Source organism: Pelodiscus sinensis, chromosome 1 (genome assembly GCF_049634645.1).
Source record: "Pelodiscus sinensis isolate JC-2024 chromosome 1, ASM4963464v1, whole genome shotgun sequence".
NCBI classification, from domain to species: domain Eukaryota; kingdom Metazoa; phylum Chordata; order Testudines; family Trionychidae; genus Pelodiscus; species Pelodiscus sinensis.
The window spans coordinates 120,406,704-120,430,620 of record NC_134711.1 but is presented as its reverse complement, the minus strand read 5'-3'; the positions used below and the strand labels follow the sequence as shown (position 1 = coordinate 120,430,620).

General features: G+C 44.9%; 1 protein-coding gene across 1 annotated transcript in view; it reads left to right on the top strand.

The window, feature by feature from the left end:
• A4GALT (alpha 1,4-galactosyltransferase (P1PK blood group)) overlaps window positions 1-19,858 on the top strand; it is a 54,442-nt gene extending 34,584 nt beyond the window's left edge. The window contains exon 2 of the mRNA XM_075899285.1: window positions 12,172-19,858. Within this exon, the coding sequence (XP_075755400.1) occupies window positions 12,226-13,299 (1,074 nt within the window). The 5' untranslated portion in view covers window positions 12,172-12,225 and the 3' untranslated portion in view covers window positions 13,300-19,858. The remainder of the gene's footprint in view (window positions 1-12,171) is intronic.
• The last annotated feature ends 4,059 nt before the right edge of the window (window positions 19,859-23,917 follow it).

The window sequence follows — 23,917 nt, the reverse complement described above, 5'->3', positions numbered from 1 at the left end:
GACCTACCTGGCAGTGCCCCAGCTGCTCTGTCCCAGGCGTCCAAATTCGGCCGCTGTTGAAACTGATCAGCGGCTGATTCCAGGAAGCCCAGGGCAGAGCAACTCTGCCTCTGGCTTCCTGTAGTCAGCCGCTGGTCAGTTTCAGCAGCGGCTGAATCTGGACGCCAGTTCCAACTTACATACAAATTCAACTTAAGAACAAACCTACAGTCCCTATCTTGTATGTAACCTGGGGACTGCCTGTAGTCTCTTGTGCCTCCTTCCACAGATGGTTAATTGGTTCTATAGTGCTTAACTAATTGTCTAAAGTAGACACAGTATGCCCATTTTTGGTGGTTTGGAATGTGCATTTTAGCGCATGGGCACAATGATTATTTTGGTGAAATGTTGGAATAAGTTATTGCACCCCTGTGTGTGCAGCAATGCTTTACCGAAAGCATTTTGTAATAGAAGAATGCAAGAACCAGGTAGAGTTTTCTAACTAAAGATGGGCAAATTTTGTAAGACTAGATGGCTACAACCTTTACTTGGCTACTTATGGGTATAATCCTTTTTAGTGTGCCAGAGAATAGTCCTTGCTGGTACCAGCGGAATTTGAGATCTCCTCCTGGATTATGATCAGAGGGACTGGGGGCACCTTGCAGCACTCAGCCAGCATATAGGTCTGCTGGCTCTGTGTATTCCCTGTCATGTTCCAGAAATTGCCTCTTGCTTTCCTTAAGTGAGCTGAGCAAGAGAATACTCCTTGACTGCTTCTCATCCCTGAGCCTCTGAAACTTGTCATGGGGCCCCGCCCTTGCCTCACTTGCTTCCTGGGCTGCCCTTGACATACCAGTTCAGTCAGTTGCAAGATTCCCAGCTGACTGATTTCCTCATTCTTGTTCTCCCCTGATTCAGTCATGCAACCTGCTGCCCCCCAAGGAGGGTGAGGAACCCTGCTGCTCCCCACTCAGTTGCATGTCCTTCCAGGGATATTAGTTGGTGGCTCCCCCAGGGAGATGTAAGCAGAGGCATTAACTCCCCTGACACCTGTTCCTTCCATGGTGAGAGGGAGACTATAGCAGGGACGATGGAACTAGGGGTGCTGCAACCTTCCCTTTGTCAAAATGGTTTTCATTATATTCAGGGTTTATAGTCTGGTTAAAAGCTTTCAGCGCCCCCACAAATTTACACCCCTCACCCATCTATGTAGGGTGTGTTAGGTTGCAGTCCCTCTTCTAATTCTTCCAGAACCTCTTTCTGAGCTTCTGGCTGCATTTCTCCCTACTCATTTATGCACAAACCACATGTGGCCCTGCAAAGTCACATGATCTCCTCATAAATGAGAAACTCCTATTAAAAATGCATAGATAAGAGTAAACTAACATTAAAATGTGAACAGTTCAAGCCACACAACACGGTAAAACAGAGATCCCAAAAGCTTAGGTGAACTAAACCTAAGTGAACTAAAGGCATCTCTGCTGTATCCATACCCTGGTCTTACATTTGGGGGCAAGTACTGAGCCCCCAAAGATCACCAAATGTGAACAATTTGCTGAGTATGAAACCTTTTCCCTCCATTGGCTGCTTGGAATCCAGGCAGACTCTCCCTCTGCGGGTTGCTTGTCAGCTAACTGATGAACAAATCACAAGTTTATATATTTTAAAGAAAATATTCTTACAAGAAAATACAAAAACTGAGACCAACCAAATATAAATGACTCTTTCCCCACTGCTACATTTAAAGAAAAGTTGATGAATCATGCTAGTAAGCTAATATCAGAAAAATATTCAGAGCATATAAATGAAATGTTTTTTTCCCTTCCAGATTCTCCTTGTTCTAATTAATATTGCCCATGTTCCCTGTTAGGGTTAACATCAGTAACATGCTGCAAAATGCTTAAGAGTTAGGGGGACAGCCTGCTTTCTGCTCCGCTCTTCCAAACTCATTATGGACCATGTGTCCTATGTAAAACAGTTGCCCTGAGTGCTTTCCCTTATGGAACCTGACCTCAGCAACACAGAGAGAACCTACTGGAGTAGACCCAAAACTGCCACACCCATTTCCAGAAGCTTCTGGCTGTGGAGTGCTAAATCTGCCTAACAATGACCCAGACACAACTCCTCACTCTTACATCCCCCACAATAGGTCTCTTAGGCCAGGCCTACACTGTGGAAGATCAAGGCTGCCACAGTTGATTTTCTGGGGTTCAGATTAGTGGGTCTAGGGAAGGGAAGGTGCCCCCATCAGTGCCAGTAATTCTGCTCCTCCTGAGGAGTAAGGGAAGCCAATGGGAGCACTTGCTCCCATCGATCTCCCACTGTGTGGACAGTGCGGAAATGTGATTTTAAAATGATGTATTTTACATAGCTGAAATCGACAACTCCAGTTGCATGTCTGAAGTCAACCTTCCCCTTTAATGTAGAACAGGTCTGTGATGCCCCCCCCCATTATGAAATGGACTTATGGACATGAATATACATAACTCAAAGGTGCTTTGAGCTAATTGTTTCATGTAACCCATCCATCTTCATGTCATGATCTGCTGGTTCTGTTTATCTTTCTTTGTATCACTCTTGTATGTAAAATTAGACACATGGAGTGGAGAATACTTTGTGGGTTTCAAATGTGTGAATGAGAGAGATGGAGGGTGTTGCGGTCAACTGTTAATCTTTTGTCCTTCAGTCTGAGCAGTGGTTGGTAGGGAGTGGCCTCAATTCTTTAATAAAAAGAATAGGAAAGGAGCGACCTGGGTCTTTTGGCTGGGCTGCACCTGAAGAAAGGAGCCGAAGACCCCAGGGTGGGGAGACAGCCCTGGTTTGGAGTGGCAGCTGGAAAAGAGGTTTTAGGGTGAGTGTGAAGAGTTTGTACTGAGGTTTCAGTGTAGAATTAGCCTAGTGTTTGTTTCTTTTGATTTGTAATCTATTTTGCTCTGCCTGTTCTCACTTATTACCACTTAAATCCTACTACTTCCACTTAATAAAACCATTTTTATTTACTATCAAACCCAGTGTAGATAATCATTACCTGGGGAGGGGCAACCAGTGTGCACATTTCCCCCTTTCACTGTTAAAAGTGGCTTACCTAATTTTTTGGGGTTTGATCCCATGTGGGGAGTGCCCTCTCAGGAGGCTGGGCGCTAAACTGCACTCTCCTTGGACCTGAAGTGGTTCAGTGTTTGTGCTGCTTCTGAGCTGGCCCAGCAGGATGAGAAGGTGAGGTGCTCCAAAGAGCAGGAAGACGAGTGGCAGTGGCCGTGTCAGCACCCCAGGAGGCACCCCCAAGGGGTCATCTCTGACCCCAGCATATCACAAGGCCTTAGGAATGAGATCTCCCTGTTAGGCACTTGGGTTACAATAGCTCATGGGTCACCAGTCCTTTAACCTCAAGCAGTTAACATGTTTAAACACAAAGCCTTTGTTAGCCCTAGATGCTGAGGTGGTTTGTGAAAATGTGCATGTTTACATGTTTTCCCTATGTAAACAAAGGTTCAGGCCTGGTCTACACTTGAAAGTTATATTGGCATAAAAATGTGTGTGTGTGGGGGTGTGTGTGTGTGTGTTTTAAATCAGTATGGTTCTACTGGTACAACCCTTAATGTAGATGAGGTATACGGGTACCAATATACTTATCCCCTTTTCTGAATGGGAATATTTTTCTTAAAGTACCTTTTTATACTGATGTAACTGCAGCCATTCTAGTTGGGTTGTACTATTTAACTTTATCACATAGTTACGGTTGGCAGAACTTTTTATTTTTTGTATTTTGATAGATAATGCTATTCGGTTTTAAGCAAGGTTTTATTTTGAACTATTTTCACTTTTATGTACAATTGTGGGATTTAAGCTTCTGTTTAACATTTAAATGTGTTAAACTTTCATAATTGCTGGAAGTTCTGGAAGGGGCAGAACTGTAGAACCTTCTTGAGTTTCCTTCCTATTTAAATACAAAAGACTTTTTAATAAATAAACCTAGAGATGGAAAAAACTGATCTCTCTCAAATGCCAAAGCACATCACTAAATAAAACATTTTGCCACTTCAATGGCTCTCAATCACTATCTGCTGCCATCCACTTCTTGGCTGTGACTTCTGCCCATCAGTCTCAGATGATTTCAGCTCCCCAGTGATTTCAACTCTTGGGCAGGGTAGAAAAGCACAACTCTAACATAAGAAGAGAGGTGCCTAATAATGCCTATTTAGCTCTGTTCTTTGAAACCTGGGGGTAGGGGAGGATTTAAGTTACTTGCCACAGAGTTCCTGTGTGGTGCTGGGTAAAGATGCTAAGAGGTGGGTAATTGGCTAATCGTGTAGTTAATACAATTTATATCCACTACATGATGAGTCAGCGAGGGAAGGTGCTTTGTCCTGACTCATGCCAGGTCCAGGAGCTACTTCACTGCAGCTCTGCAGTTTAAATGCAGTAGGAGCCGGGGGCGTAGGCAGTCCGTCTCTTACTACATTTAAACTGCAGAGCCGCAGCAGGGGTATGTCCCAGACCAGCAGGAGCCAAGACTGAGCCGGGCTTGCTCAGTCCCGACTCACATCATGTCCAGCAGCCCCTGTCCCTGGGGGTCCCAGTGCAGGACCTGGGATCCCCCCACAGACAGGGTCTGCTGCCAGAGCAGCCTCTGCCCACAGCATACCCCCAGCCGCTGCAAACAGAGGCTGCTCCAGCAGCAGCCCCTGTTCATGGCTGAGGCTGCTTCGTGGGATGCAAAGCAGCCTCCACCTCTGGTGAGCCTGCACAGGTGATCTTTTGCCCTACAACAGGACAGAAGTGGCGGAAAGGCGGCACCAGCTGATGCAGTGGGGGGGGAGGGTAGGTGGCACCCCAGCATCAGCTCCTGCCCCCCCCCCCACTTGCTGTCTCTGATACAGAGGCAGCAAGGAGGAGGGAAATGAGTAGTCAACTCGACTTCCTAATAAGCTTAGTCTTATCGGGTAGTTGACTACTCACATTCCTAGTGCTGGCAGAATTCAGTTCTTCATGGTAGTATTCAGTTCAACACTGAGACCCATCCTTTTTGTTCTTGTAATTCCTTAACTTATTCACTACATACCTACCTGTTACTGCAACAAATGATGACACACTCCTTTACTAAACAGTCCTGATTCATCCCTAGAACACAATCCTTTGTGAGCATGAAGTCAGGGGTTCTATGCAAAACCAGGATTGCACAGAACCTTAATTCTGGCTCTTCCTAAAAATTAAGTATTTCACCTGGCAAATCAATGTTGTTTTAACTTATAGTTTTTGTGTAATTTCTAGGCTTTTTTAAAAAATGCATGTGATCAGGAGGATTGGAATTCAAGTGCTGGTTGAAAGTGTTCTAATGGAACATTTTTTCCTTTGGAAAAAGTATAATTAATTGAAACCTAAACATTCTGTGGGAGCATGTAAATTCTGACAATTCATTTGGAATAAGATAGAAACAAAATGTCTGTCTTGTTTTGTTTCAGAATAACTTTATTTACTTTATTACGTAAAACAAAGTCCAAATCAAACAAATGACTTTATTAAAACAATATGGTGACTGACCTGAAACTCTTTTCTTTAATTTAGTAGGAAATTTTAGTTTTCTCGGGTTTTTTTTATTCTCATTCTACATGCTTCCTCCTCCCCTCCCCCAAAAAAATCAAACTGGATTTTCCATTGCACAGACTCTAGCTCAAGGGTTCTCAAACTGGGGGTCCCCTCAGGGGGTTGCAAGTGTATTGCATGGATTTCACTAGCTGTCATCCCTGTTTATTGCTGCAGCTGGAACCCTGCCATAGCTCCAGTGTAATTTGACTTGTAAATTGGGGGTGGGAGAGCTCCAGTCTAGCAACAGGGCTGTGGCTAGTGGGGCAAATTCCGTGACTGTCTGAGGCTTGCAATTTGGGAGGTCAGTACCCTTTTCCTCAAACTTCACTTAGGCAAGCATGAAGCTGACAACTGAAGCAACTTTCCCCCTCCTCTCCAACTTTTTGCTTTGCCTCCAGAATTTAAAGTAGTGTTTAAATATTTTTAATTTCCAAGGGGACACTCAGAAGCTTGCTGTGCAAAAGCTGTCACAGTACCAAAAGTTTGAGAACCACTGTGGGTTTGAGCCATTAGCTCCACAGCACATAGCTGTACCATTGAGTAAAAGGAGCAACTGATAGCAACAGTAGTCTGTTGTCCGATATATGGACCAGCACTAGCAGGGGACAAGAGGAGGCCTTTGCAGGCCTTTCACAAATATTTGCAGGCATCAGAGGGATGATGGGATTCAGCAGCTTTTGCTCCTGTCCAGGCTTTGGTCAGCTTTGGTCTGGACCAGCTCACAATCAGTGCTGTCAGTGTCTGCCACCTCACTTCATATGATCTTTCAGGTTTGGAACAGAAACCAGGCCTGAGCAAGCAGGGGAGTGCAGACTACTAGGCACAACATTTCCCACCCCATACTTGACTCCTGCTCTGTTGCTTCCCTATCCTGTCTCTTATGACTTCTTGGAACCTCATACCAGATCCACTGATCTCACTTAAGTCATCTTAGGTCCCCCATCCCACAGACTCCTAATTCCAGTCTCCTTTCTCAGTCGATCATAGTCTCCCACACAAGGTTCTCCTCTCCCCCCTCCCCCCCCCCCCCCAATCTGAGAATCGCTCTTCCATCCCAAGCTTCTTATCCCAGTCTTGTCTACTCCCTGCACGGACCACTTATCCTAGTCTCCTTGCCAGTCAGTGTCCCTTCTCTTCCCCCCTCCCCCGGCTCCTTGTCTGATCTCACTTCCTTCCTGTTTCCCTGTCTCTCCTTGTACAGCCATTTGCAGTGTCCTCTTTCTCTCCAGCCCTCAGTTTTCCCAATCTGTTTCCTTTTTTCAACACCTACCTCCTCCCTTAGTCCAGATCTTATTCCTTCTGCATTTCAGTCAAATAGATTTTTTTTCTTCCTCCATGCTGCTGGAGCATTAGCAAGGGAAGAAACACTGAGGACACAGTCTTCTGATCTTAGTTCTTGTGTTCAGTTCCACAGTTGCCAGCTCCATTTAGAATAAAAATAATTCACCAAATGTAGTCCTGCAGGCAGCTGCTTTTTAGAGCATCAGAAGCAAAGAGGCATACAAATCTTACATCACTATTCCGGTTTTAGCTCAATTGAGGGCCCCCTTAAGGAAATCCGAATGAAAGAATTTCTTGTCTCTGGACTAAAACTATCAGTGGCCAAGCAGCAATTGCACTTTCAGATCATATTTGATGTGGCCTTTCATGCTGAGAACAGAAATCAGGCTAGAGCAAGGTATTTATGAGAACATATAAAAATGACCACAGTTGTTCAGGCCAATGGTCCAGCTAGCTCACTATTCTCTTCCAAACCTGGCTGGCTTCAGAGAGATTGACTAGAACTGGTGATTAGTGAGGAGTCTGTCCTGTGTCCTCCATTTTTAAATTCTGACAGTCCCAGGGACGCTTAGAACATGTATCCTTGGCCATATTGGGTAAAAGCCATTGATGGTCGTGTTCTTCATGAACTTACCTAATTCTTGTTTGAACCCAGTTATACTTTTCGCTATCACAACATCCCCTTTCAACGAGTTCCATAGGTTGACTGCATTGTGTGAAGAAGTAATTCCTTATGTTTATTTTTAAACTACTGGCTATTAATTTCATTGGGTGCCCTGTGGGTCGGGTCTTGTATTATGTGAACAGATAAATAACACTTCCTTAGATGCTTTCTCCACTCCATTCATGGTAATATATATATCTCCCTTTCGTCGTCTTTTTTAAAAGATGAACAGTCCTAGACTTTTTTTAATCTCGCCTCACATGGAAATTCCATACTCCTAATAGCAGTCATAGATTTGGAAAAAGTACAGAGTCAAATATAGCCTTTTTTTTTTTTTTTTTTTTTTTTTTTTTTAAGTTCAGGCCACTAGTACTGCACACACTATTCAAGGCATGGGTGTATCATGGACTTACATAGTAGAATTATTATATTTTTCTCTTGTCCTTTTCCTAATGGTTTCTAAAATAGGTAACTTTTGTGACTAGTGCTATGCATTAAGCAGATGTTTTCAGACTGCTATCCATGATGACTCCAAGATCTCTCTTGAATAGTAACAGCTATCTAGACCTCATGATTTTGTCTGTCTTTTCACTGGATGATGACATAAGCCTCATCTCAGCCAAGTGTGAAATTAGAGCTCCTTTTCCCTGCTTCCAACCATGCAGAGTGAACTATCAATCCGACTCTTGAGAGAGCTACAGAGCAGAGACATTGGCTGTAATTATTTCCTTGTGTGCTACAGATTTAAAAACTGCAATTAAGACATGGTTGGTTTGGCTGGGGTGTGTGGGGAATCTAGCAATCTAACAAAGTATTTATAAAGGTGGCCAAAAATGGTCTGTGAGATTGCTATGTCAGAAGTCAGTGTGCAATGATCTACTGCTGCTCCTATAAACTCAGAAACCAGTCAGCAACAGCAAGAGACCATGGGAAGCCTTGGACATTATTTCTATGAAGGTTTTATATGCTATGTGACTTTAACTGAGATGCATACAAACAGAAACCTATCCCAGATGCCTTAGACACTGAGAGCATCTGTGAAGCCTTGTAAGGTGTAAGTAGACATTCAGCATCCTGTCCTGTCTAGATTATATCCTAAGTGAGGGGATTGGAGAAGAGTTGGGATACAAAATGGTGGGGGTAGGGAGCAGGATGAGAAGCTAGAGACAAAAAGGAGGGTTTTTTCTTGCAGTTACAGAAGTGATATAATATAGGTGGTGAAAGTCTGCAAAACGGTTCATCTAAGAATCCAAACATACTGTTTATCTGGAACAGTGAACCATTTTGGTTTGCCCATTGCTAGCATAGCTTTCATTCATCTCAAGTTGACACTGCAGTTATGTCAGCAGTGACTGAGTAAAAGCCCTGTTTTAGAAACTAACCCTCAGTTGGCACATGCTGCTTTCAGATCAATTGAGAATCTGGCTTGCAGTTCTCTGCCCTGTTTTCAATAGATCTTTGCTGAATATACTGTAATAGCCTTTTGCTTTTCTGATCTTTCAGAAGAAAACCACAAAGGCAGGCAGGAAGGTGCTTTTTCTCACACTTATCACGCCTCCATGTTTTATATTTCCAAAATAGATTTTTTTTTGCTCCCCCTCCCCCAATAGACAAGGCCTTATTCTCCTGGCAATATTAGAGTTTTGATACTATAGTTATGTCAACACTCAAAGCGTTAGTGTAAATTCGTATTGGGTGTTCATATTCTCCCTCCCTTTGTCAGCAGAGCGCATTGATTGAGGGGGCTCTTACTGACAGCGTGAGCAGTGCACCGTGGGTACTCTTTCCTGTAGTCTAACTCATCACCTTCGGCTGATAAGTCCTGTGGGAAGACAGAGATTGAGCCTGGTCCCAAGATGCAGTTCAATGTCCGATGCGTTTTCTTCTGTCCTGGTATTCCATGGGTTTCTGGCTTGTTTTCAAGGCATTTTTCTATGGCCCTTGAGTGCTGTGTACCCCAGCATCTTTGTGAGAAGACGGATCCTGCACTGTGCTTTTTGTGCTCTGATAACTGCAAGGGAAGACATTTACTTACACTGCCATTTGCAATCACATAGTTACTAACTGAAGACGAGTTCCAGGTGCCAGGCATGCTGTGTGATTATGCAGAGAAGCAGTGTTAGTTTGCAGCTGTTCCATTAATTCCAAAAGCAGAAGGTGGATGGATTTATTTGGAGTTTTGGCCCCTTTTGGGGGTTGGTTTCCTGGGTGGTGAGCCCTTAACCTGCATCCTCTCAGAGCTGAACTGGTTGTGTCTGCTGCTCTGCAAGGGGGCAGTAAACCTCACTCGAGTCTTGTCTGTGGAAGACCAGAGTATTTTCCCAAGCGGGACAGGGAGGCGGAGAGCCCCAGAGGGCAGGAAGGTGGTCATCAGAATAAACTGTCTGGGCAGATCAAATAACTTTACTTGCTGAATGGCAGGAAATTCTGTCCAGTGAACTCTGAGGAATCTCATTCCCTGGCCAGAACATTACAGGGCCAGTCACACTGGATGGCACTAATGTGTCCTGCTCCAACTGCAGATTGCGAGGGTAGACAGACTTTTCCCCTCCCTTGTGGAGATACCCTAATAGGACGCAAGGAAAGAGAAAAGGACACTGGGTGTTTCCCCTTCTACTCCAGAAGCTGGTTTTGGTAAAGCGAGGTTCCGGGGCATAGGCCTGTGTTGCGAAGGAGGAGGTACTTAGATTTAAATATTAAAACTTTTACAATGAAAATACCTAAATCAGGAAGCCGAGCACTAGTCAATGGAGAATGGAGTAGAGACAGAAGTGTGAAAGCAATCTGGCCCATACTCTCACATGATAGGCAGGGGCAGGGCTGGCCCAGAGGCATTCTGGCGCCCCAGGTACAAGTGTGCGGTGCCACCCCCAGGCGCACAGTTCATGCGCGTGCCTGCCCTTGGGGAGTGGGCCCGCCTTCCCGGGGCGCACCGCGCTAGCGCATCACAGTCCAGCCCAGCTGTCGCTGCTGGTGTGCACGCTGGGCCGTGTAGGGCACCGTGGCCGTGGGGGAAAGAGTGTTGCTGGCTGTCTCCACAGGGATGCTGGTGGGCTGGCGCTGCGGGAGCTGGACACGTGGTGCCTGATGGCAGCTATAAGGGATGCCATGTGCCCCTTACAGCTGCCATTAGGCGCCCCCCCATCGGTTGGTACCCTGGGCAGCTGCCCGGTTCGCCCATGCCTCCATCTGGCCCTGAGCAGAGGCACTGGAACAATTTGTTGATGGGGGAGCTGAAAGCCGGTGAACCAAACTGCAGAACCCTGCTATATATTTTAGAAACCTGCATCTGTCCAAGAACTCCTCCTAAACCCATGGTGTCCAACATGTTAGCCGTGTGGCTATTTGGCTGGTTGAGTGTGCCTCGTTCACTATAGCAGTAGCCACTATAGTTGGACTGGTTGGACATCAGTTCGAAACGATAAGAACTAGGGCCACCAAATTTGGCATGCAGCCTCCTCCTATCCTATCTTAAAGCAAGGTCAGAGTTTGGTTGTGTCAGGACAATGGGATGTCTGGAACTTTATTTTCTCAAAAAATGGAAAGGGAGGGGTTTGGTAGGAGGGACAATAATATTCCAGAAAGACCACAGGGCAGCAGGAAGGGGGACCAGTTGGGGGACCAGGATTGCTACAACCCATTGGGACAGGGCTAGAGAAAGGGAAGCTATCTACTATATATTTCAGAGAGTTTGTCTGTCTAGCTATCCCCCCGTGAGGGAACATTTTTCCCTCCCCCAGCTGTGCCTGCTGCACTGTCCATGGAGAGGTGCTTCTCACCAGGCCCCAAGCTGTTATAGTGAGAGGCCTGGAGTTGTCCTCTCTCCCTAGGGGACAGGCTGTACCCTGAACCCCTCCTCCCTCGCCCTGCCCCCAGAACAATGCTGGGTAAATCATCTTGTCTGTATATAATGGAAATTGCTTCAAGCCAGGGGGCAGCAGCAGCCCCAGCATTCCTAGTTCTAGCCCCTATGGTTGTGGGACTTTGTAACAACAGAACAGCACAATGGGATGTCACCAGGAAAATGAGAACACCAAGTCAGCAAATATCATGTTTGTTTGCCAGGCTAGCAGTTGGGAATCTCTTGAGAGGAAGGCATGATCACTGGGCTGGTTTCACCTAAGCAATTAGTTTAAGGAAATGATTGTCCTTGTCTTTATTAAGACATTAACAGTCTGTCATAACAATCACAGTTGCACCACAGTGCCTTTTTTCAGGACTGTGGGACTGTTGAGATGGCAGTCCTGCAGAAAAAGTAGACCCCCCCCCCCATTCCCAGCTCTCTAGAATCACTACTACATTAGTCTGGTGAGGCATATGGCCTAAAGTGAAAGAAGCTAATTTAGGGGGTCAAATTCTGCCCTGTGCAACACCATTGAAATACGTTCAGTTGCATGCGTGTAAACAAAGGGCAGAATTTGGCTACGTGGTATTAAAGGGAGCAGGGTATTATGTTAAGCACCTTGCACAATAAGGCTTCAGTCTGTTTGGGGCCCCTCCCTGCTGACGCAATACTTTATTAATCACCCGTATTATTTGTAAGTCAGTATACTGTGCAAGTCAAAATATATAATTGCATAAGATTCCAAAATATGGATTGGTGTTAACTGTTATGTTTTGTCTTTATTGTGCTGAATAATTTCCTTTTTCTTCCCCCCCAGATCACCCTATTTTTTTTTTATTGGAAGAACAAGGTTCTGCAAGGGAGGTGAAAAATGTACAAAATGCCTATCTGTGTGCTACAGCTAAGTAGAGTGGTGATGAACCACAAGCTCTGGGCTGTGTTTATCATCACCTTTAAGTTCATGTCCTTTGTTTCCATCATGTTCTATTGGAGAATCACCGAGGATGCCAAAAGCAAGACTCTGCTCCATGGGCTGCCTCTGGAAGTCAAATGTCCTCAATCTGTGCTTTCTCCTCCCTCACCTGTATCTGGCAGGCCACCTCCGCTGCCAGGGGATATATTCTTTGTGGAGACCTCAGAGCGAACCAACCCAAGCTTCCTCTTTATGTGCTCTGTGGAATCAGCAGCCAGGGCTCACCCTGAGACTAAAGTTGTCATTCTTATGAAGGGCTTGGCAAATAGAAATTTCACTCTGCCAAAACACTGGGGTTTCTCCCTGCTAAGCTGCTTCCCCAATGTGGAAATACGGCCACTGGACTTAAATGACCTTTTCTCTGGTACCCCCTTAGCTACATGGTATTCAGTGGCCCAGCACCGGTGGGAGCCTTATTTCTTACCCATACTTTCTGATGCCTGTAGGATTGCTATCATGTGGAAATTTGGGGGTATCTATCTAGACACAGATTTCATAGTCCTTAAGTACTTAAAGAACCTCACCAATGTGCTTGGAATCCAGTCCAAATATGTATTGAATGGGGCTTTCCTCTCCTTTGAACCCAAACACAAGTTCATAGAGCTTTGCATGCAGGACTACGTAGAGAATTACAATGGTTGGATATGGGGGCACCAGGGCCCGCAGCTTTTAACCCGGGTCTTCAAAAAATGGTGCTCTATCAGAAGCCTCCAGAGCAGTAAAAGCTGTAAAGGAGTCAGTACTCTTCCGAGAGAGGCCTTTTATCCCATCCGTTGGCAGGACTGGAAAAAGTACTTTGAAGTGGTCAGCTCTTCAGAGCTTCACAGACTCTTCAAGAACACCTACGCGGTGCATATTTGGAATAAAAAGAGTCAGGGGACAAGATTTGAGATCACCTCAAAAGCTTTGCTGGCTCAGTTACATTCCCACTACTGCCCTTCAACATATGGGATAATGAAGAAGTATTTTTGAAAGGAATCAATTGACCCACCTGTTGCCTAATGGGACAAATGAAGTAGCCAAAACTTCTTCGGCCTTCCAAGCAAAAATATAAATTTGAAAGTGCTTATTTGTGTGTGAATCATCAAACACCCAGCAGTGAGGTGGTGAAATTAAAAGATAAATGTAGGGCAGACTGAACCTAGTTTGAATGTGGAAGTTACCTAAAGAATGAACAGTGCTTACCTCATTTTCCTTCCTTTCCTTACACTCAGGTCTCTTTTTATTATTTTGGCTGTGTAAAGGGACCCTAAAACAGGAATAAATATTACACCACTGTGGCAGCATAAAGAGGTCTTAAAATGAGATGAAACAATCTTTATGTTGTCAACATGGAATAAAGAGGCCTTACTATAAATAAATGACAAAACTGGACCCAGGTCATTGGTTAATTCCTGTGAACTCCCAAATATCTTCCAAAAAAAAAAAAGTGAGGGCAGCAGAGGGAAAATAAATTCAGGAAGGAGTTAATAGGAGGATTAGAAAGACCACAAGGGACAAAATAAGGAAGACAACAGAGAAGAAGGAAAGGATTAAGAATTTTTTAAAATGTTTTTTCTATTTTTTTTCCTTACTGCAGAAACCAGAGGCTGAAAGGAACTTCCATATGTTCCAGCTTATATTTATATACTTTTATTTATAATGGGACACTGTGCACAAGGAGCCATATGCCGTGTAGTCCTTGCTCAGTTCTTAATGGGGAAAATTCCCACCCTCTCTAATGAGGCTTGACCCGGTAAAGAATTCAAGGTTTGTCCAAACTCTCTTTTTAAGTAAAATTTCTAAGTAGCCATGGGACAAACTTTATTTTAAACACGGGTCAGAATTTAATATGCTATGAAGATGCAAGCGATGGGTGTATCCAGATCATTAAGACATTCATTTTATTGGAATGATCTGTGCATACACCTACCTCAGCTTTCCCCACTCCTTTCATCACTGTAGCATCTGAGCAAATAGTAATCATTTTATCTTCAGTGCCATGGGGAGGAAAGTACCACTCTCATATTTTACAGATGAGTGGCGGGGGCACTGAGAAATTTAAGGATGGGAGTTAGTTGCCCAAATATCTCTGAGGAACTGAGCCTGAGCTCCTTGCCCAAGATCACATGGGAAATGCATGGCAAACTGAGAATTGAACCTAGGTTTTATTCTGAACCTCACTTGAGCACTGAACCTGAAAGATGATGCTCCTTACACTGTCAGGTCTTCCATATTTCTGGCACAACGTAGCCTGGAAGTGCAGGGGTTTTCTGAATAAATGCTACTGAAAGCATGTGACTGAGAAACTTCCTAACTGATGCAGGAGTGGGGGTGGGGGGGCAGAGAGACGATAGTTATGTTGTGGAAAAAGCTGTGTCTTTGCAGGCTCCCAGCACTGGGATGAGTCCAAGGCGAAACCATAAATGCTTTGGGACTCTTTATCTTGCCAGGAAATTCCAGGTTTCCATAAATTCAGTGTAAAGTAAATGACAAATTCTAAATTTCCCTTCTTGCACAACAGCTGTAGCCATGTGCTATGGTTAATGAAGTTTTGTGGGTGTTACAACATGTGAATCTGTCAACTGATCTGTCGGGGGCGGATGCGTCATTGCTGGAGGGCAATGAATGGGATGGCTTTTGCAATGTTAGAGGAACTTGTCACTGAAGGGATTGGGTAGATTGCTGGATACTGGGGTGGCAAGGAGAAGGAAGCATTGGGTGGGGGAAGAAATGTTAATGGCTCCATTTTCCAGGTTTTGAGCCTCCATTTGAGGCTTCTACTGTGGCAATCTGAGCCCCTCTGCTGTCTTTTATTCAACATCCTCCTACATGGCTGCCTCCTAGATTGAGACTTAGCCCTGAAAGGGATTGAACATCTGCTGTGAAGTGAATGGGAACTGGAAGAAACTAGTATCTCATAGGTAGGGTTGCCAGATGGTTAAAAAATATCAAATTACCCCCCCCCCCCCCACACACAAATTCTTTTGGGGGGCGGGGGAGACCAAAGTTGTTGAGCAAAAAAAAAAAGGGGGCTCCAAAAATTCTACCCTGCCCCCAAATCCAAGAATTAAGATAAAACAGCATGTCCCCTTTAAGAGTGAGTGAAGGGATAGGAACAGGGAGTGGCTGAGCACTAAGACCCAGGAGAAAGCATTGCTTCCCCTAGGTCTTTTGGCCAGCAGCCATTTTGTGCCTGCGGCCTTGGGGAACCAGGTAAGCATTGGGGCTAGCGGTGTTGGGAGCCGGGGAGGGGTCTCGAGGTGGGGGGAGGCCAGGCCTGGCCCTGAGTGTTTGTAGGGTTGCCAGGTGCCTGGCATTTTTGCCTCCTGGCCAGGGAAAAATTCAGACAATACCGGATGTTTTAAGTGTCCAGTATTCTCTGATTTTTTGTTTTGTTTTGTTTTTTAACCAGACAGGAGTCAAATACTGGCCTGTCCAGGTGAATACCGGACACCTGGCCACCCTATGTAGGAGGCACTCCACACCTTTTCGGAATAGGCTCTTCCTAATTATGTTGGAGCCAGCTGTAGCCTCTGCAAAGGGGGAAGATAGGTTGGCTGCCTGCCTCTGTCTTGATCACTGCTGCTTCTTGCTCTTTGATTCAGCTGTGAGTCTACATCCTGATTTAGAGTACAGCAGAACTGATGAAGTAAAAGTGACTAGAAGAGAGGTAGGCTGCCAGATAATGCATCAGTCTGGGTGTGTACACTCTAACACAAGATTTATAGTAAAAGGGGGTCACCCAGGGAGACAGCCATGTATTGAGATGGGGTTGTTATGGGTAAGTGGACATCATCCGTTTCCTACTCTTTACTCAGTAAAGGAAACCACTAAATATATTTCCGACACCTTGCCTGAGCCTTAAATGGTGGTGGTTTTTTTTTTTAATGAATAAAGATGGGCTTGAGCTACCAACTTCAGATCTAAAAATACACTTCTCTGAAGTTCCAAGAACAGTGGCTGATCCAGCACTCATTTCATGAACATGACTAACACGGAATCCTAAGGGGATGGTATGATCTGGCACTGCTGGAAAACCACTTCAACTCATGATCCTACCATCACCTCTGACCCAATCTGACCTTCAAATCTGCAGCTGCTTCAGGACTTCTGCTTCCCAGCTCAAACACAAGCAAGCACAGACTTGCTCAGCGGAGCCAAGGCAGTGAGTAAAATGAAGGACAGCTTGAAGCATAGCCGGATACAAACTCTTTATTTCTTTCTCTGTTCACTTGCAGCCATGCAAATGGCAGAAACTGCCATGTGAAAACTGACCCACTAGGGAACTCATCCCCTTCACCTCACAAGGCTAAGAGTCATCTGGTCTGGGATTTAACTTCCTCCTAAAGTTTAGGTCTCACACTTAGTTTTGCTCATCTTCTATACGTTCTACAGTCATTTTGGATCTCTTTGGTTTCTCCACAGTCCCCACCAAGTGTACTTACCAAAACATGCAGCCCCAGGGTCAGTGTAAAATGATATCCTGTCTCCATCCATTGGAGCCAAACTGTACTCATTGTAGCTTTGCTTAGTCCTACCTCATGAACACTTTACAGCTGTGACATTAGCATTGATAGCCCATCTCTTCTCTCCCCCCCCCCCCCCCCCCCCCCGTTGTATCAGGCAAAAATAGCAGCTGCACTATCTAAATCAGAGATGAGCAAACTGTGCTGCATGTGGCCCGTTGGGGTTCTGTGTGGGGCCTATGAGAATATATTTTGTTTACCATTGACCCCATGCATGGTTGCCAAATTCTGCTGGTTTCCATCTACATAGTGTGTTTTTTTTAACCTACTGGTATTAGAAAAGTGACATGTACAGTAAAGCACGGGCACATGAATTGCACACATTGACTGAGAGCTGTGTGCCTCCCTCTGCAGCCAAACAAAATGCTGCTATGGTTCAATTGGCACAGCCTGCAAATTCTAGGTACTCAAGTGCAGTTAGCAAAACTACCCTATCCCAGGTGACTTGTCTTGGTTACAACAACCTTGCAGCCTACTAAGATGGAGGAGGGCCACTCATGAAGCCTAGGTTGCATCTCACTGATTTAATTGGGTAAAAATGCAGGGAATTGCAGGCTGGAACAGATCCCTGGTCTGTGTAGTATGGTATCCTATTTCGAGTATTTCTCTCTTACCTGCCCTCAGTCCAGCTGAGCAGTGAAAGGTTGGCTGAACCAGGGACAGCCCAGTGATCAAGGCAGAGCTTAGTTTAGTCAGGCTGCCTCAGTGTTCATTTTATTTGCTCACACTCTATGCCTCTGAATGTCATGTGAAATATAGCACTGTTTATGTGGAAAAGTGCCTTTTCCTATAATGGCCTATTTCACTGCAACTCTCAACCTGCATAAAGAGTTTTGCACTAATATGTTGTCTCTCCTGCTGTCAATAGAACAGAGGTCAGTTTGTTAAACTGAGAGGGAGTTCCTCAGTTGTAGAACATGGGAAGTTGGATCAGTTGTGTCCTTACAGATTAGTTTGATATGATTCATGGTCATTTAATATCAAGCTAGTCTAGACTGTAGTGAAATGAATAAGGGCCGCCTTTGCACATTAAGGATCATGTATCTTGGATATCTCCATTCTAACAGCTGCCTTAGTGATCTTGATAATACAGATAAAAAGGGTGCCCAATGGAAATCAAATAGTTCATCAACATGGTATCTCCATGTTGAGGAAAATCCACATGGCGTGACCCTCTCATCCATGCATGAGGAAACAGGATAATCAATAATGGTTGTATTTGAGTCTTTTGCCCCTATTATCCCACCTCAAGTGATACACGGCAGATCTGATTTTAAAAAATGGATAAAATATTGTTCTATCACAATGCAGCTTTGACTAAAACAATATTTTTTGCAGGAACATAATTGGGTTTTTTTACTAAATTTTACAATGGGTATAAGGCAAAACATTGTGTTTCAAATAATTTTTATTTGGATTTTGGTATTAAAAATATATGTAATATTTTAATATACTATGACAGTTGCAACAAAATGACTGGTGATTGAAACATTTAAAATCTATTGAGATGAAGTGTTAGTTTTGTGTTTGTTTAATCTTTGGCTCAAACAATATAACTTTGGCTTTGATTTGGAACAGCTTTTTTTTTGGCTTACTTTCCTGCAGAATGTCAGACTCTCCTATAGAATAGAAATTGTGGCTCCCAACCAGGTTTAATAAGCTATGATGTATCTGATAAACCAGCCAAATGCAGTTCAATGTGATAGAATCATTATTGAGAGAGGAAAGGGAAATTTTGGTTGAAAAATTCAAAAAAGCTTGAAGTGGTCCACTTGAGTAAGTCAGATCAGTCTTTCCTTGAAGACTGTCAAAATGTAATGGGTGTTCCTGTTATATTGCACCAAGATATGGAAACTGTTGAGGACTCTTTTTTTTTTTTTAAAGCTGTACGTAGGGCTTATATTGATGATTGAAATAAAAGAGAAGAACAGTTCACTGTAATCTTTTCTCACTTTTTTTGTGGTACTGCCTTTACGAGACAGTTGGGGTCAGGATTTTAGCTTCTAGGCAAAATAGGCTCTTGCAATATTGTAGAATCTCCTGGGGTGGGGAGTTTTAAAAGTTTTGCTCTTATTTTGAGTTTTGGCATGGGTAGAGACCACAGGCATTGTTTTTATTGCCAGAGATCCTGAATAAAAAATGCTGGCATATTTTAAAATAAAGAATTTGTGCTGTTTTGTCTGGATAATGCCATTTGATGCCTTTTCAGAAATGATCTCTTTTTTTAAGAAGGTAAAACCAAAGCAGCCTTTGGCGTTTTTCTACTGTTCAATGTTTGGGGGGCGGGGGAGGGAGGGGAGATGTAATTTTTATCTTTTTTTCAAGTTTTTACAAATTGTTTCATTTTGTTTGTGATTGGTGAAACTTCCTATATTCTGCATTAGTTATTGTCAATACATGAAATTTTCATCTCTTCACAAGAAAAACCTTGAATAATTCTTTGGTAACCTATTTAAAATAAGGTTGGTGATTGTGGTCCAGAAAATGGACTGATGTCTACGATGTAAGAAATTGTACTGTGATTTACACTACAGGCTGAACTCTCTTGTCAGGCAACATCTGTGGTCCAGCATGATTTTACTTAGCCAGATATCCATTTACCATGGATGTGGCCATGTTTCCTGCAGTCCCATTAAAAACTGTTTATAGCCACCAGTGTTCTGAGCTGTTATTTAGCTCTGTTTTACTCCTAAATGTCTAAGAGCCCTGTACGCAGTGGGAGTGTTGGTAATGCTGCTAGACGTTATTGACCTCTGTAGTCTGGCAAATTCTCTGGTTCAGAATCGGTCAGCTCCGAAGGGTGCTGGACTAGAGAGGTTCAACCTGTCCTGTTATCGGTGAAGTCAATAATCAAGCCCTTAAACTAGCATTGATATTTAACCAGCCTTTTGGTCTTAATTGTGGAAAACTTGCACTTCTACTAACCTACCTGTATTCTGGGACCTGATCCAAAGCCTGTAGAAACGAGTCTTTCCAGGGACTCCAGTGTTTTCAGAGGAAGGTACAGTAATGGATGAATAAATGGATGAATAAATAAAGAACCTTGTGCACCAGTGCTCATTTTGATCACCAAATTGGCTTATTTGTAAAATTAAATATGTAGCTCCCAGGTTTGTCTTGTAAGGTTCAGATAGGCAGTAAAATTGGCAGGTTTATAAACACACAGCCCTGTGTGAATATGCAAATACCTGATGATGATTTTTCAGTGATTAAATATTGGCTCAGCTTTATTTCTGTAGCTTTGCAATGGCAGATTGTGTTCTGTTGTTCTCAAATGTATCTGATAATTATTTCCAGTATGTTTAAATCATGTTAACTGTAAAGTGACTGAAATTTTACTATGATCATACTGGATCATGAATGAAGGGAACAGATTTCACTTTTAATGTACAAATATTAAACATGTTAAACACTAAATAGTAATGTTCTTCTTGTAATTGTGTATAATGGTGTTGTAGCCAGTTCCAGCAATTTAGAGAGACCAGATGGGTGAGGTTGTCTTTTATTGGACCAGCTTCTGTTGGTAAGAAAGGCTCTTCCTTAGGTTTGGGAAAAGCTCTCTAGGTCAAAAGCTTCTCTCTCTCTAACAAGTTAATTCAATAAAAGATAATTGTCGACCTACTTGCAAGGAAGGATGGGAAGCATTGCATAAGGACATTAAAATGGCTGGCTGTACTGGCTTAGACCAGAGTCCATCTGTCTTCCAGTAGTGACCAATGGCAGGTGCCCCCAAGGGAATGAACAGAACCGGTAGTCATCACATCATCTATCCTGTTCCTGGCTTCTGACAACCAGAGGCTAGGGACACCATTCCTGCATATCCTGGCTAATAGCCATTGATAGATAAATTCACAGAGAATAGGTCCAACTTTCTTAAACCCTGTTAGTCATGAACCTCCTAACATCTTCTGGGAAGGAGTTCCACAGGTTAACTGTGTTGTGTGAAGAAATACTTCCCTGTGTTTTAAACTTGCTAGCTATGAATTTCATTTGGTAACTCCTAATTCTCATGTTATGGGATGGAGTAAGTAACTTTTTTCCATATTTACTTTATACACACCAGTCATGATTTACAGATCTCTGCCATATCCTCCTTTACTAGTCTCTTTTCCAAGCTGAAAAGCTTGTCTTATTAATCTCTCTTCATATGGCAGGCAACAAAAATTAGGGGTATGGAATGACTTTTTCCACTTAAAAAAATACCATCTTTTTAAGATGAGGTGACCACATCTGCACTAGGGATGTGACTGTTTAACCAGTTAACTGGTAAGCCTCACCTTTAAGTACCTAAAAGGGTGTAACAAGGAGGAAAAAAATGTTCCTTGACCTCTGATAGGACAAACTGCAATCTAAACCCATTGCTTCAAGGGACGTTTAGCTTGGTCACTAACCACCCTAGCAGGCTATTTTTCCTAAATGCTGGAATAAAATACCTAGGGAGGTTGTAGAATCTCCATCACTAGAGATTTAAGAGTGTTAAACCAACATCTGTCAGGGATGTTCTAGTCAGTGTTTCTCAACTAGTGCTAGGAGTACCCTTAGGGCTACTTGAGAGAAGTCTGGAGGGTACATCAACACAACTGATATTTGGAGAGAACTGAATTTTTGTTTTAAGTTTTACACTGCTTTATTATTTTTGTATTTTTTACAACCAAAAATTTCATTGCCCACCCGGCTACGATTAAGTTGTGGTCACCTTATTTTGAGATCTGTAACCTTCATTTTACGAGGAATTACACCTATTGTGAAATAGTTATTTTGAAATAGGGTGCAGGTAGACAGCAGAGTTGTGGTTATTTCGAAATAAGGGGCCTTCAGGGCTTCCCACTCTGTCTACACTCAGAACAACACAGTCCCCTTTCCCCCTTAAAGCTGCAGCCACGGGGGGGAAAGGGCTTGTGGCACATAGCAGCCCTGCTATTACTGTACCTGCTCTGCCTTACCTCTGCCATGGTGGACTCCAGCACACCATCTGAGGCCTCCACAGCTGCCTGCCCATTTGCAGCCAGCTCCCAAACCCCTGCCTGGGGCTGGAAGAGGAGGGTGCCATTATGGACTGACATGGAGATCCTGGATCTCCTTGAGACCTGGGGGAAGCCGTCCAATACCCAGGATCTCCGCATCAGACAGTGAACTGCTGAAGTGTACAGCTGCATGGCTGACAGCCTGGTCCAGAGTGGGCACAGCCGCACTCTGGACCAAGTCAGAATGAAGGTCAAGGAGCTCCAGCTGGCCTATTCCAAGACTAGGGAAAGGAGTTCCCAGTTGGGAATGGCAACCCAGACCTGCTGCTTCTACATGCAGGTTGATGGCATGCTGGGAGGGGGGCAGGTTCCTTTCCCTCCCCTAGTCATCTATTCTGGCCTGGAGACACCTGCTGCCACACCCTCTGGGAGGCTGACAGTGGAGGAGGACTACGAGGAGGTGGCCACCACACAGCATGGCTGCTAGCCAGGCCCTCACTCTGTCCCTGGAGCCAGTACCCTCCTCCTAGGATGTCACCCAGGGCTCAGCTGAGGCCAGAGTCCCACCAAGTGAGTTGCACTACTTTCCTGGGACACGTGGCATGGTGGCAGTGGGTGGTGAGGAGTTGTACACTCCTCACCCTGCCTTCTCGGCCTAGGGATTGCACAGTACCCTGGGCACGTGGTTGCACACGGAGTGGCAGGCTAGAGCAGACAGCCACGCTGAGGCCTGCCTTACTCTCAACCCTGTGGTGGAACACCTTCCCGCCACAGGCCACCACGAGGGAGGATGGGGTCACAAATGTACACACGGGCATGCCCACACTCCCAGGCCAGCATGGTGAGGTGGAGCCCAGGAGAACAAGGGGGAGGAAGTTCAGGGGACCCCACCAGCACCCTCCCCAAAACGTGACATCTGCTGCTCACGCACCCCTCCTCCAGTGGGCCTATGCCACTGCCTGTCCTGATGTGTGCATGGCAGAGGGAAGCTGAGCTGCCCCATCACCTCGCCAACCTGCAGATTCCTGGACTGGCTGCCACCTTCCCATGCCTGCTTGTCCCCAGTATGTAGGAATAGTGAGGCTCCCCCTAGGGACATCTGTGTCCCTGCAAGAAGTGGCCCGCTGTCTGGGCCATCAGTGGACTTGTTCCAAGCACATCGCCTTCGTCTGACCCATGACCTTTCAGTGTTGGCTCAGAGATGGGGGTTGGGCTTCAGGCACCCTGTCTCTTGGGATGGCTGCCCGTCTCTTTGTTCTTCAATACTGGTCTAGCTGCGAGTGAGGTGCCTGAGAGGACCTGGAGCGGGTGCACATCGGTGCCCCACAGTGCTCTGTGAAGGCAGGCATGGAGCTGTGCTGCACCACCTGCCGGGAGCTCTTACAGCAGGCACAGACTATGTGCACAACTTACACTGCTGCCATGGAGCGGCTGGAAGCTGCTCCTGCTCCTGACCCTTTGGCTTTGCCCCCTACCCTCTATCCCCATGGCTGCTGAGGGCCCTGCACACGATGCGGTGGCACCACCCGAGCAAGTGCCACTCCCAGCCCAATCCCTGAGCCCCTCCTCCTCCTTCCAGGTTTTTTTTCCCCCTGGGAAAATTACGATTTCCCCTAGTTAAACAAAAAAATAGTTTCTTGGTTCAAAAATAGTCTGCTTTGTGTCAACAAGGGAAGAGGAGGAAGGGCGGGCAGGGGAGGAAAGGAGCACTGGGCCAAGGCACAGGCAATTGGTGAGGAGGCCCGGAAGAGTGTGTCATCTGGGGTCCTTGTGAGAAACTGTCCCTCGGGGCCTCGCATACAGCCCCCTGATGAGCCTGCCAGATGGCAGCCATGTGCAGCTACTCACAATCCTTATGCCTGTCCCAGAGGGGCATAAGCAGGGCTCAACAAATCGTGTAATCTACTCGCCCATGGTGAGTAGATTACAAGCTGGCACAGCACGATCTGCACATGCACAGGTCGCAGAACCGCATGGCTAGCGAGTGGGGCTCGCTGCCGCTTAGCAAGTCCTGAGCATAAGGATCTTGCGAAAGGTGTGGGGTTTTTTTTGAGCAAAACAGCCACTGCCACACTGCCTCTTTTTGTGCAAAAACGGAACGAAAGAGAGTATACAAAT